This window comes from Prunus dulcis, chromosome 8 (genome assembly GCF_902201215.1).
Source record: "Prunus dulcis chromosome 8, ALMONDv2, whole genome shotgun sequence".
Taxonomy (NCBI): domain Eukaryota; kingdom Viridiplantae; phylum Streptophyta; class Magnoliopsida; order Rosales; family Rosaceae; genus Prunus; species Prunus dulcis.
In genome coordinates, this window is record NC_047657.1 from 412,792 (window position 1) to 425,763 (window position 12,972).

The 12,972-nt window shown below is 38.4% G+C and overlaps 3 protein-coding genes across 3 annotated transcripts; 2 read left to right on the forward strand and 1 right to left on the reverse strand.

Annotated features, from left to right (window-relative positions):
• LOC117638252 (pentatricopeptide repeat-containing protein At1g71420) lies at window positions 1–2,977 on the forward strand. Its single transcript, XM_034373387.1, has one exon. The coding sequence runs from the start codon at window positions 226–228 to the stop codon at window positions 2,491–2,493; it is 2,268 nt and encodes a 755-aa protein (XP_034229278.1). The 5' UTR covers window positions 1–225; the 3' UTR covers window positions 2,494–2,977.
• A 415-nt stretch (window positions 2,978–3,392) lies between these two features.
• LOC117636715 (splicing factor 3B subunit 4) lies at window positions 3,393–8,639 on the forward strand. The gene is made up of 5 exons (XM_034371360.1): window positions 3,393–3,602; window positions 4,083–4,294; window positions 4,608–4,782; window positions 4,914–5,544; window positions 7,911–8,639. The coding sequence occupies exons 1-4, from the start codon at window positions 3,569–3,571 to the stop codon at window positions 5,081–5,083; spliced, it is 591 nt and encodes a 196-aa protein (XP_034227251.1). The 5' UTR covers window positions 3,393–3,568; the 3' UTR covers window positions 5,084–5,544; window positions 7,911–8,639.
• A 374-nt stretch (window positions 8,640–9,013) lies between these two features.
• On the reverse strand, window positions 9,014–11,293 carry LOC117636713 (endoglucanase 9-like). The gene is made up of 5 exons (XM_034371359.1): window positions 11,019–11,293; window positions 10,123–10,626; window positions 9,871–10,020; window positions 9,515–9,790; window positions 9,014–9,418 (listed from the first exon to the last, which is right to left on the reverse strand). Exons 1-5 carry the CDS (start codon window positions 11,238–11,240, stop codon window positions 9,086–9,088), a joined length of 1,485 nt encoding a protein of 494 aa, XP_034227250.1. The 5' UTR covers window positions 11,241–11,293; the 3' UTR covers window positions 9,014–9,085.
• Between the last annotated feature and the right edge of the window lie 1,679 nt (window positions 11,294–12,972).

Consider the following 12,972-nt stretch of genomic DNA (forward strand, 5'->3'; position numbering starts at 1 on the left):
TCCAGCTTTCCATCCCATAATGCTCAGCATTGTTTCTGAACATGTAAACTCTGAAAATAAATAACAACCCTTTAGAAGAGCAGTGGATTTCCAGACAAAACTGAAACTTGGAACTGTTGCAGCAGCAAGAGCGAGAGCAAGAGCACTTCTTCTTTGATCCAAGTGGTAATTTCTGAACCTGAAAATCAATCTCTACTCTTTCAGCTCAAGGGAAAGGAAGCCCTGATGTTACGCCCATGTTCTAGTGCGCGTCGCATCTCTCACAGAGCCTTTAGCACAATCAACCTTCCCACGCCTTCAGGCCTCAATTTGCAAACGAATAATCTTCTCGGCGAAGTGCGGGATCTCTCCACGCGCGGTCAAGTTAAAGAAGCCCTCTCACTCTTCTACACCCTTCAACCACCACCTCACTGCAATCAAGCCTACGCCACTCTCTTCCATGCTTGTGCTCGCCACCACTGCATCCATGAAGGCCTGTCTTTGCACCATTACATGGTTGCCCAGAAACCCATCAACTCACCTGACCTCTTTGTCACGAACCACCTTATAAATATGTATGCAAAATTTGGTTACCTGGAATTCGCCAACCAACTGTTTGATGAAATGCCTCGAAGAAACATTGTCTCTTGGACTGCTCTCATTTCAGGGTATGCACAACACGGGGAAACTGAAAATTGTTTTCGTTTATTTGCTGGCATGTTGGAGCACTACCAACCCAATGAGTTTGCCTTCGCCAGCGTTCTCAGTTCGTGTGTGAAGAGTGACGTTGGATATGGCCGGCAGGTACATGCGCTTGCTTTGAAAATGTCTTTGGATGCTTGTGTTTACGTTGCAAATGCTCTTATTACTATGTATAGCAAGATTTGTAATCATGGAGGTGTTTATGATGTTAGTAAAGACGAGGCGTGGAATGTATTTAAGAGCATGGAGTTCCGGAATCTCATATCTTGGAATTCCATGATTGCAGGGTTTCAGTATCGTGGACTTGGAGCTCAAGCTATTCATCTGTTTATACAAATGTACCTTGACGGGAATGGGTTTGATCGTGCCACACTTCTTAGCGTCCTTTCTTCCATGTGCAGAAGCAATGACCTTGATGATAATGGGGTTACTAAGTTTTGTTTTCAATTGCACTGTCTCACCATCAAAACTGGGTTTACATTAAAAATTGAAGTGGCAACTGCATTAGTTAAAGCTTATTCAGATCTTGGAGGAGATATTGCCGATTGTTACAGACTCTTCTCGGAGACAAGTTGTCATCGGGATATTGTTGCGTGGACTGGCATCATAACCACCTTTTCAGAGCAAGACCCTGAAGAAGCACTCTTCCTCTTTCGCCAATTACGCCAGGAGAACTTACTTCCCGACAGGTACACTTTCTCAATTGTTTTAAAAGCTTATGCAAGCCTTGCAACCGAGCGCCATGCCTTGGCAGTTCATTCACAAGTGATCAAAGCTGGGTTTGAGGGCGACACAGTCCTTGCAAATGCCTTGATCCATGCCTATGCTAGGTGTGGCTCCATTGCCTTATCTAAGCAAGTGTTTGATGGAATTGAATTTTATGATGTCGTTTCTTGGAACACAATGCTTAAGGCTTATGCCTTGTATGGACAAGCTACAGAGGCATTGCAGCTCTTTTCACGAATGGACGTCAAACCTGATTCCGCCACCTTTGTTTCCCTGCTCTGTGCTTGTAGCCATGCTGGACTGGTAGAAGAAGGAACCCGAATCTTTGACTCCATGCTTGAGAGGTATGGTATTGTGCCCCAACTTGATCATTACGCCTGCATGGTTGATACTCTTGGTCGAGCTGGAATGATTGTTGAGGCTGAGGAGCTTGTAAGTAGAATGCCAATGGATCCTGATTCTGTAGTCTGGAGCGCACTCCTTGGATCATGTAGGAAGCATGGAAAAACACAATTGGCCAAGTTAGCAGCAAATAGATTGAAGGAGCTAGCACCAGAGGATTCATTAGGTTATGTGCAAATGTCAAACATGTATTGCTCTGATGGTAACTTTGGTGAAGCAGGCCTGGTTAGGAAGGAAATGAAAGGGTATAGAGTGAAAAAGGAACCTGGATTAAGCTGGATTGAGATTGGAAATCGGGTCCATGAGTTTTCATCTGGAGGCCGACATCATCCAGAAAGGAAGGTTATATGCAGCAAGCTAGAAGAACTGATTGTGCGGTTAAAGGAAATGGGTTATGTTCCAGACACAAGCTTGTCTGTGCATGATGTGGAAGAGGAACACAAAGAGGAGCAATTGTACCATCATAGTGAGAAGCTAGCTTTAGTATTTGCTATTATAAATGAAGGCAGTTCAAACTGTAGTCGGACTGCTATTAAAATAATGAAGAACATCAGAATCTGTGTGGACTGCCATAACTTCATGAAGTTAGCATCAAATTTACTTCACAAGGAGATTTTTGTGAGAGACTCAAACCGGTTCCACCACTTTCATGATGGCATATGTTCTTGCAATGACTATTGGTAACAAAATAGCAACACGAAACCAAATTAAGCTGGTTGTGCCGGTTTTATCACTATGCTTCATCGGTCCCAGAATGGTTCATGCAGATGCTGTTGATACAATCTTTAATTTAAAGATAGGCAGTGTTTTTCGAACAACTCAGTTCACTATGCAAGAATTACCTGCATGAGCATGACTGGAATTTATCAGAGCTCGACTGCAAAAGAGATGAACTGCCAACTGATCATCATCAAACTTATAGTCAATTCAGCATTGGGTGCCACAACACATTTGTGTTGAGAACATATGAACAGAGTGTAAAGATTTCGAAACCGAGGACTCGTTGATTTGCTAATGTAAGATGCAAAAAGGCTGTGTTGTACAGTAACAGTATGATTGTTGGCAATTACGAGCAAACCCATTTTGCCCTAGAAAAAATGGCGCAAACCCATTTTATGGTTTAATACCACTGAAAATGTATCAGTGCTAACTACTAAGGCTTGTGTATTGTGAGATTTTAATTATTATTTTCTTTTTTGGACACCCAGAACTCTGCTTTTTATTGCACATTGTTGAGAATGTGGAAAACCTAGGAAATTTCGTCTTCTTGTCAAATCCAAATCTCTTTTTTCAAAACCCCACATAGAAATGGAGACTCAAATTCCATTCCATGATGGGATTGAAGGAAAAAAAGAAGCAAAATTAGGTACTATATTTCCCATGTCTAGTTGGTAGAGGGTTTATCCTTCCCTGCTTAGTTTTCTATTCTTGGGTCTTGGGCCTTGGGCCTTGGGCCCTCTCCTATGTATCCAAAGAAATAAAAAAATTGCTAAATTTTTTTTTTTTTTGCCCTTTCCTTTCCCGGGGAGGAGAGGAAAGAAGACGTGTCGTTGTATTATTCATTACAGCCTTTAAAAAGGAATACTAGTAAACAGTATAAATAAATCAAACGACGCTCCTTCTTTGTAAGATTTCAAGATCAACATTTCGCCTTCTCTCTTCAGACAAAGTACAAGGGTCGTTTTTGTCTGTCTTTTACTACGTCGTTTCGAGCTAGGGTTCCGCCTCCGATCTAACTGCTAAGGAAGTTCAACCCACCATGTCCACGCACTCAAAATCCAGTGTTTACATAGGTCAGTACACTGCTCCTTTCTCTAGTAGCAGTTCCCCTTAAAGTCAGTAACTCGAAAACATCATTTTAAAAAATTAATTCTTTTCCATGCTTGTTTGATGGAAGCTGGTTTTTTTTCTTTTCCTCTTAGGAATTGGTTTTCATATATTATTTTCATTTTGTTTATATATAAAAAAGTGTGTGTGTGGATAAGTTTGTGCTTCTGGGTGCCAAAGAAAATTTCAAGATTCAAAATTTAGTGTGAAAAGTGTTTCTGCTGAATGTCTCTTGTATTGTAGGGAATTATATTGTTATATCTATGATGAAGAATTAATTTTCAGAATAAATGGTAATGATTAATAAAACTAATCTAATAAATGGTAACATGTACTTTGCCCCTCTGCTTCTATCTTCATTTATTTATTTTTTCTATTACTTATGTCTGTCATATCTAAGTTTATTATTTATTCTGGCATGATTATATGACATTTATTTTTAACAGGTAATTTGGACGAGCGAGTGAGTGAGAGAGTTTTGTATGATATTCTAATTCAGGCGGGGAGGTTAGTAGACCTACACATTCCTCGGGACAAGGAAACCGACAGACCTAAAGGTTATGCTTTTGCAGAGTATGAATCTGAGGACATTGCTGAGTATGCTGTTAGGCTCTTCTCTGGTCTTGTGACTCTCTACAATCGGACACTGAAGTTTGCGGTAATTTTTTTGCATTCCACTTGTTTGCCTCTCCCCAAATGGTCTTCTATTTGTTTGGCCTGGGTTTGGGCCCTTTAACATTTATAGATACTGTGAGACTCTTCATTAATATTCTGGAATAGTGAGAATTCTGTCATTTCACCTGATGATTTATATTCTTGCTGTTATAACCCAATGACAGTGATGTTAGCTCATGTTATGTGGGTTGCCTTTCTGTGATTGGTGACAGACCAGCATTTGGAACTTTTTCACTGTAGGCTATTACTGTTCTAAAGTGAGACCCTTGACATTGATTCATTTTTTTGGCTCACAGATTTCTGGGCGAGACAAGCCTTCACATAATACTCCTTCGACGGTCGCATCCGCATCTAGTTTTCCTCACAAACTGAGGTCTGCTCCATCACCAATTAACAGTATGGAAATCTCTCCGAATTCCATTGGTTTATCAACACCCAGAATTTCAGACTTTCCACTAAACTATCCCCCAGGTGATATGTTTGTTCTTTTCTTTTGTTTCATTTGCTTGATTTCATTGTTTTAATTTAAAAAAAAACTCAACATGCCATCATATTGGCTTTTTTTTTTTCATACTTGCTGAAACATTCTTTTTTTTATTCAGTGCCCACTCCCCCTGGTGTAAATAAACAATCTAATGGGTATGGATTACCTAACAATGGCAACAATTACGAATATAGTCGAAGAGTTATTGGGGCAACTTTGGATACCATTAGTCGCTCTAGGTCACGCCGCCATGATATGAGCAACCCAATCTCCTATCCCTCTTACTAGAATTTAATATGAAGGTGATTAGGTGTCAGACCTTTTCCATGGCTAATCTTTCTGGTAAATTAGCAACTTAAGTGTATTACTGGTGTGAGTATTTAGTGGGTAGTGGAAGATTCTCCATTTGAGTAAGCTAGTTTGTATTGCTAGTATGTCCATTCATAGGTGTACCCAGGTATGTATATTTGTTGTGCTTCCTGTGTTTAGATTTGACTAGTTGTAGTTTTGTTCATGTAGTTAATGTAGTTTGATTAATTAACAGTAAGATGCTTCTCTCAAGAGGCTGAACTTTGGAATTCAAAGAAACAAGTTTATCTTATGATTGTTTATTTATGTACTCCATTTGGAATCATTATATCTTTTTTTATCATAATTTTAATGTTTTTCATTTTTGTTCTGATTTATTGTATGTAATTGTGGACATTTAAAGCAAAGCTTGATGGAGTTCCATTGAAATCATGAGACTGGTACACTTTATTTGTTGTGCTTATATATGCTTTCTCTCTCTCTCTCTCTCTCTCTCTCTCTCTCTCTCTCTCTCTCTATCTATCTCTCTATACGCATGTATGCCCAATATGTGTATGCAGTGATCCCATATTGTGTTCTTTTGTACGTTTATATTTTCTCCATAGCTGTGTAACAACTCAATGAGATTAGTTTTGTGCTATGCAAAGTAGTTACAAGTTGTCAGTTTGAACTTAGCATTCTCCATCCACTACCTAAGTCCAAGTTGAAATGGTTTATTCTTCAAGAAGCGTAAAGTGATATGTATGACTTAGAGGAGTTGAATTTCCATTGTCATTATTTTGACTATTAATATGGTCTAATATGGAGGCTAGTATGGAGGCAGCATTTTGGTTAAAAGTTGCTCCACTATTTTGAGTGGGCTGCATTGTAAGCTTCTTGATGCTGTTGTGGTAGTGGGTCTATAGGTTATTGGTTATGAGAAGCTCTATTTTTGAAATGATGTAATTAGTGAAACACCAAGCCTCTAGGTCTAGAAGGGGCTTCCTGGTTAAATAGGATTCGTTTTTTATCTTATATATAAGCTACATTGTTATTGGAAACAATAATTACATAAAGTCTAAAACAATGTACAATAGAAAATCCAGGCTCTAATACATGCTCTATGTGTGTTGTTACATATGTATGTCAAAGGGGACGGTCCCAAGAGTCGAGAGGTAGATTTTTAAGTTAAAAACAGTTGAACTTTGGGTTCGTTTATTAAAGGATAAAGAGAGAAGAGGTGTTGAAATAATGGGGGTAGAACGTTGTAATGTTAATTGCATTGGTCAAACTTTTGTTTGGATCATGGTGGTTTGATTTGGTCATTTGTGATCAAGTCTAGACTCTGTTTGATATTACCCTATTTAGGGTTTATTTATGTTTTAAGATATACTGTCATTTCATTTGTTACATTGAATGTTTAACTTAATGCAATCTCATTTTTAATCAATTGTGTTAGTCTTGTAATATAGTTCTATATTTCTTCGATCAAGACTACATACACTTTATCAGCATTGCTCATTGAATATGAAAGGAGCATCACATGTGCCCTTTCCTGTTTTATTTTCATTTAGTGGACTATCTTACTTTGGTTGGTCTATTTATTTTTTTAACTTTTGGCTTCTTCAGGCGGAGCTTTAATTGAGATTTTCTTGGGTTTTTATTGTATGAATATGAATTTCATGCTCATTCAAATATAGAAATGACTTCTTCCCTTTGAGTACTGCTAAATAGACCAACTTTTGGGACCACATTACCTGACCGCATTGTGTGACAGGTGATATGTGTATTAGTGGTATATTAACAGATGTGATAATAATCAATTCCTACATGTTAATAATGTCATCTAGATATGTGGTTTGTTGGTGTATACAAATGCAATGGTGGTGCTTTCTTGTGCTCATTGAAGATTGATCAAGCAATTGCATGCGGTAAAAATCTGATTTGGTGTGCACATGCATTTCTTCTTTATCAAGATATGATTTGGTATTAAGGTTTTACATGTGCACACCAAATCTGATTTGTACTGGAAGATTGATCAAATGTTTCTTTAGTTTCTCAGTGTACTAGTTGTGCGCATGAATTTCTTCTTTATCAGGATATGATCAAGTAGAATGGTAGAGAAGCATGTCTTCTGCACGTGTATCTCACACTAGGAGAAATATATTTTCACATACAATGCTCCTCTCATATAAATGGTTATGTGATCAGCACATGATGAGGCAGGGTAACTACTGAGACAGTGACAATGTTTTCTTTCTATTTTGGTATTTATGGAAATCTGTTAGTAGAAATAAGATCATGTCAAGTGGCAGGGTATCTATGAGTTGAAAGATATCACGTGTTATAAGTTTTTAGCTTTAATTTATAGATTGTTTAACACATGGTATTTCTTAACTGGACAATGTATGTCACTCATCCTACGCATGGGAGGAACACGACATGAAGTCTCTCAAAAGTTCCCTAGACCAAAACATCGACAATTTCTTTGTTCAATTCAGTGATCCCAAATAGTTTTGTTCCATTGGTATGGTAATGGTCTCAAAATTGCTGTTGCAAGCTTTGGATTTTGAAAAGTTGAAAAAGTATTTTTGTTCGGTTTATTGGCTGTGGGCTAGTATTTCTTCATATTCACAGCCAATAAAGAAAAAGATGATTCACCTCTTATTTCTCTCTTTCATATGTTTCTTCAAACCCTTGAACATAAGTTGAAAATTAAAAGCAGAAATTTTGTGGATGCCTTAAAAGTACTTTGTTTGTGGTTATGCGCATGACAGGGAAAGTAAGTACTGAACATGTATGTTATATTGAACTTGATGTGGTGCAGGTTCTCCGTGATGGGTTTCTTATGTTACTTGGAAAACAAAGAATTTAAAAACTAAAAGAACTGGTCTTCATCCTCCCAAGAGATCCAATTCATCCTTTTTGTTAATCTGACCCGTCAATAAAGAAGTTGATAAAACATTAAGATGCCCCGTCAATATGGAGGAGAGGGAAAAACGATGATTTAATTGTGGATTGGTATCCTTTTCCCAAATCCCACAAGTTTCAACTAGCAAGGGAAATGCACAACCTAGCACGGGTAAGAAATGGAACACTATAAATCAGTTCTGGACAATTACAAGTTGTACAATGTATGGGCTGGGAGAGAGGGTATCCATAATCTATCTTCCTAATTGACTTATCAAAACTATATCGTCCTAACAAACTCGTACCCTATGGTGGTGAGGATGCCAATCCTAAAGAGTGGCAGAGGGAGTATTGGCCGTGAAGAGGTGGACATATTGCCGCGGGGAGTTTGATCGGGAGTTAGAGAAGGATAACGGCATCGGATTCGGGTTCCAGTATCTTGTTTGAAGGACCCAAGAAGCTTATGGCTGTCCCCAAGAGGAAGGTGATGTGTTTATATAGTTTGGGGTTTCGGGGTTTGTATTAGCTATGTTGGATATGGTTGTTTCGGGGCTTAGCCAAAAAAACACTCAAATTTACTTGTTTGTTTAGAAAAGATAAATACTTTCCTTCACTATTGAAATTCATGCTCAGGTACTTATTTGCCTGTGATTTGTAAGGTTTGTCAAACGGCTCGATACAGTTAGAGTTTGAGTTTGACTCGTTTTCGGCTGCTTCGAGCTCAATTTACAGAGAAATGAACTGTGCTCGAACAAAATATTGGACTCATTTTACAACCATTTTCCTTCTTTCTAAAATTTGAAATAGTCTCTTAAAAGTGGTAGCGTGATGTGATCTTCCCTGTCTTTCATATGCATTATGCAACCTTGTAATTCTAACTCTTGGACCACACATGAAAATCCAAACGCTTTCATTTTTGACTCATAACAAGCTCCTTGTGAGCCTACAGTCATCTACTTACCAAATCATACTAAAAAAGAAGAAAACACAGAGAAAATAAATATCCCATCCATTTTATGGTTGGGATAATCAGAGATAATTATCTACAATATAACCCACTCCTATCTGAGTTTTGAGGTGTCTCTAATCCAATCAACTTTTGTAGCCACCGGCAAAGTATGCCAAGGGTCCAACAATAGCACCATTTATGTAGGTTGCAGGTTCTGAATGACTATAGTCGCTGCGGTCATCTGGGAACCCATCATTCTGATTCGGACCTCCCACAATGGCTCCAACCAATATGTTAGGGTTTGGGTTTGCAGAATAGAAAAATGGCTGGAAACCACCTTCACAGCCCATGTTCTGTGGGTGGCTTGCCTTTGAAGGCAATGAAGATCCTCTGTGGTGAATTCTCTTTGGAAAATAGGGCCCATACCCTACCATGTACGACATCTTCAGAGGGTTTACCCCTAATATGTAGTCCACCTAAAATTTCAATTCAAATCAGTCTTCTATAAATTATAAACATATACTTATGTTGTCAGACTGTGAAGTGGTATAGATTCGAATTAAGTGATATACCTGCTGTTTGGCCAGGACTCTTAAGGCTCTCGGAGTGACAACAAGGCTGCCGCAGTTAAATGTTTGCTTTCTAGCAGCCATGTACTTTGAGTAGGTAGTAAGCAAGAATGTTATTGAGGTTACATATTGGAGGTTACTTCCAGGCAGCTTGTACATGAGCCCTCCTTGTGTATATTGTGTACTTGAAGAGGGTGAGTTTGGAAAAATCCGGCACATAAATTGCTCAGCTTCTTGTTTAAATGGCTCAAAGTTGTTGTCGTTGCTCAACAATGCCCTCTGAAAAGTGAACCAGACTCCAATATTGAATAAATTTATAATTAATGAAAAAGAAAAAGGATATAGGCCTGCAATTTTACCCTTGATAATAGAACATAAGCACCAGCAAATTTGTTGTCCCAGCTGAAGATGTCTGTTGAATCACTAGCTCCCAAGGATTTCAGAAAATTGAAGTAATAAACATCATTTGTTGCTCTAAAAAGCCATGCAGCTCCCCACAATAGCTCATCCTGAAATTTTGTACCAAATTGGAGAGCTCAGTCATTAACATTTATATTTTCCACTTTCCTTCTTAAAATTGATACATGTAGAAATTATTAGCAACAATATACCTTATATCCAGAATATGAGCAATAAAATGGGCAGACTGCAGATCCAAGGGAATCACTGTAAGAACCTTGGTACCGCATCGCAAATTGCATCACTTCCTTGGCCGTGCTCAGCAGCAACTTGGAATATTTTGGGTCAACCTTCCGAAAAACCATAGAAGCAGCCGCTAATGCAGCGGCCGTCTCTCCAGCAACATCCGAGCCCGGATTGCTTTGTGAGACCGAGTACACGGTTCGGATCGTGTCCATGTCTTCGGGCCTCTCCCAACACTTGTGGTCTACATTGGGGTCACCAACTCCAACGTAGAGCCTGCCAGGAGTGGCTCGAGCACACTTTAAAAGGTAGTCTGTGGCCCATCGGATTGCAGCCCTGCTATCTGATAATTGGGGGCCCATGCGCTTGCCATATTCAAGTGTGCCCCATGATAGCATTGTGGTGGTGAAGGCCATTGGGAAGTTAAATTTGACATTGTCTCCAGCATCATGGTATCCTCCAGTTAAGTCCACCTGCAAAATTGAAACAAAAGTTATTTCATGCAGGTTAAAACATGAGATGAAGGTTCATGCCAGTAAAAATATACAAACAGAGATGCACAAGGACCCAAACCAACTCTTTTTATTTATTTATTTATTTCCATTCCTTTTAAGAAATCATTTTGACCTCCTCCCAACTTTTGACCACGCTTGGATTTAGCATCACACCGTTTCCCTTCGAAACTTATTAAGAAAATGAGCAAGAATGGATTACAGAGACCACATTGTTTGCAGTGCAAATGGGTTTGCATGAGAGCTAATGCATTCATAAATAACTCAGAAATTAAGTATGTATAATGAACTTAATAAAGAAAAATAAATTAAAAATGATGAGATGCAGGAAGTAAGTAGCTTATATATATTACATGTGCCTGAAGACCATCAGAAAGCCCGGAATTGGACCTCCAGGTGATTTGTTGGGTGGCGCCGGAGGGGAGCCTCCCTGACCTCTGTCCCTGAAAGAAGAGTATGGACTTTGCAAGGGCATCTCTGTAGTTTGGATTGCCTTGGACTTGGACAGTGTTCAAGACAAAGACAGAGAGGAAAATCAAAAGGCTTAAAAGTGCTCCCTTGCTTCTCATTGCCATTGCTACTTAATTGTTCTAAATTTAGAAAATTAAGCACCAGTAAAGCAATGTGTGAATTTCAATTAGTTCATGGCTTTGTGTCCTGTGAGATGCCTTTAAATAGGGGGCAGGGAAGGCCAGTCACCCACCATACCGCAAATTCTGGCTTTTGTTCTTGCTTCATTCTTCTAGTTAGTTTTCTTTTTGTTTTTTTCTCTCTCTTTAATTTAGGAAATTGAAGGATAAAAAGGCAGCTCATGGAGAATTAATTCCAGTTGAACTGGCTTACTTTTCTTTCTTTTTTTTCCTTTTTTTAATTCTTTTTTTTTTTTTTGGTAAACAGGGGCGAGGAATTCAGAGTTTCAACATTGTGAAGAAAAAAAAATTGTTGGCGAGATCCATAGTTTGATTAGGAGATATATTTCCTATTCTATTAGGAATTTATTTCTTTCCTTTTTTACAAATTTTATGTAATTAGGATTTTATTTGTTTGCTTATATAATCCTACTAGGGTTTACATATTTGTTTTATAAATACTTCCTTTTGGAGAATGAAAATATATCATATTATATTTTACCTCATATTGTTTGACTTGTTATCAAAGCCTACTTTCTGATGACCTGTGTGTTGTGTCCACCCATGTTTTAGCTCTATATTTCGTTTCTACCTTTGCCATGTGTGCCTATTAGGATTGTGTGTTGTGTTGTCATGTTTGTGCCTAAACTGTGTTCGTGTCATTCTCGGATTCGTGCATTTGCCGTGTTTGCGCCTCTGCCATGTTGTGTGGTACGCCTCTGTTGTGTTCTGTTGCGTACTCTGTCGTGATCTATTGTGTTTCCGCTGCAATTATGAGTGGTAATTCAAATGTTGGTGATGTTGCTGGTGCAAACTTATGTGTTTCTAACTCAATCACAAGTACTGGCTCCAATACTTGGATAATTGACACTGGTGCTATTGATCATATGACTTACAATGCTAAATTGTTTGATGAGTTATCTAGTAAAACCTGTGACCCATACAAAACTAGTGTTAATGGCTTGCCCTCTCTAATTATTAGTGAGAGCACAATCTATTTTACTCCCACTATGTCATTATCACGTACGTTACTAGTTTCTAATATCCGTTGTAACTTGTTATCTGTTGGTCAATTACTTGATACACTTAATGTTTCTGCTACTTTTTATCCTACACATTGTTCTTTCCAAAATCTCAAGACTCACGAGATGATTGGGCATGGTAAACGGATATAGGGGTTATATTTCACATTGCCTACTGCATCAGTTTGTGATCGTGTCGTTAATATTGTTCAAAGTTGTAGTGTCAAAGACAAACAACAAATTGGGTTATTGCATCGTCGCTTAGGACATCCGTCGTTTGGCTACCTTAAGCGTATGTTTCCATCTTTATTCCACTCTTGTGATGAGTCCAATTTTAAGTGTGAGACATGTATTTTGACCAAGAGTCATCGCACTGTTTTCCATTAAGTGACAGTAAAACTGCAAAACCTTTTGATTTAGTACATTCTAATGTGTGGGGTCCGGCTCGCGTTACTTCGAACGGATTCCGTTAGTTCGTTACATTTATTGATGATTATACCCAACTCACTTGAGTTTTCTTTCTGAAAACTAAAAATGATGTTGTTTCCGTGCTTCTAAAGCTTTGTAGTATGGTCTCTGCTCAATTTCAGACTAAGGTCAAAGTATTCCAGACTGATACTGGAGGAGAATATGTGAATAATACTTTGATGTGTTTC

Excerpts from the sequence above, each read along its gene's own strand:
- LOC117638252 (XM_034373387.1), top strand. The coding sequence starts at position 226 with ATGTTACGCCCATGTTCTAGTGCGCGTCGCATCTCTCACAGAGCCTTT.
- LOC117636715 (XM_034371360.1), top strand. The coding sequence starts at position 3,569 with ATGTCCACGCACTCAAAATCCAGTGTTTACATAG. Across the intron at positions 4,295-4,607 it reads ATCGGACACTGAAGTTTGCG|ATTTCTGGGCGAGACAAGCC; the intron begins GTAATTTTTTTG and ends TTTGGCTCACAG. Across the intron at positions 4,783-4,913 it reads TCCACTAAACTATCCCCCAG|TGCCCACTCCCCCTGGTGTA; the intron begins GTGATATGTTTG and ends TTTTTTATTCAG.
- LOC117636713 (XM_034371359.1), bottom strand. The coding sequence starts at position 11,240 with ATGGCAATGAGAAGCAAGGGAGCACTTTTAAGCCTTTTGATTTTCCTC. Across the intron at positions 10,627-11,018 it reads CTGATGGTCTTCAGGCACAT|GTGGACTTAACTGGAGGATA; the intron begins GTAATATATATA and ends TCAATTTTGCAG. Across the intron at positions 9,791-9,870 it reads CTTATGTTCTATTATCAAGG|AGGGCATTGTTGAGCAACGA; the intron begins GTAAAATTGCAG and ends TTCACTTTTCAG.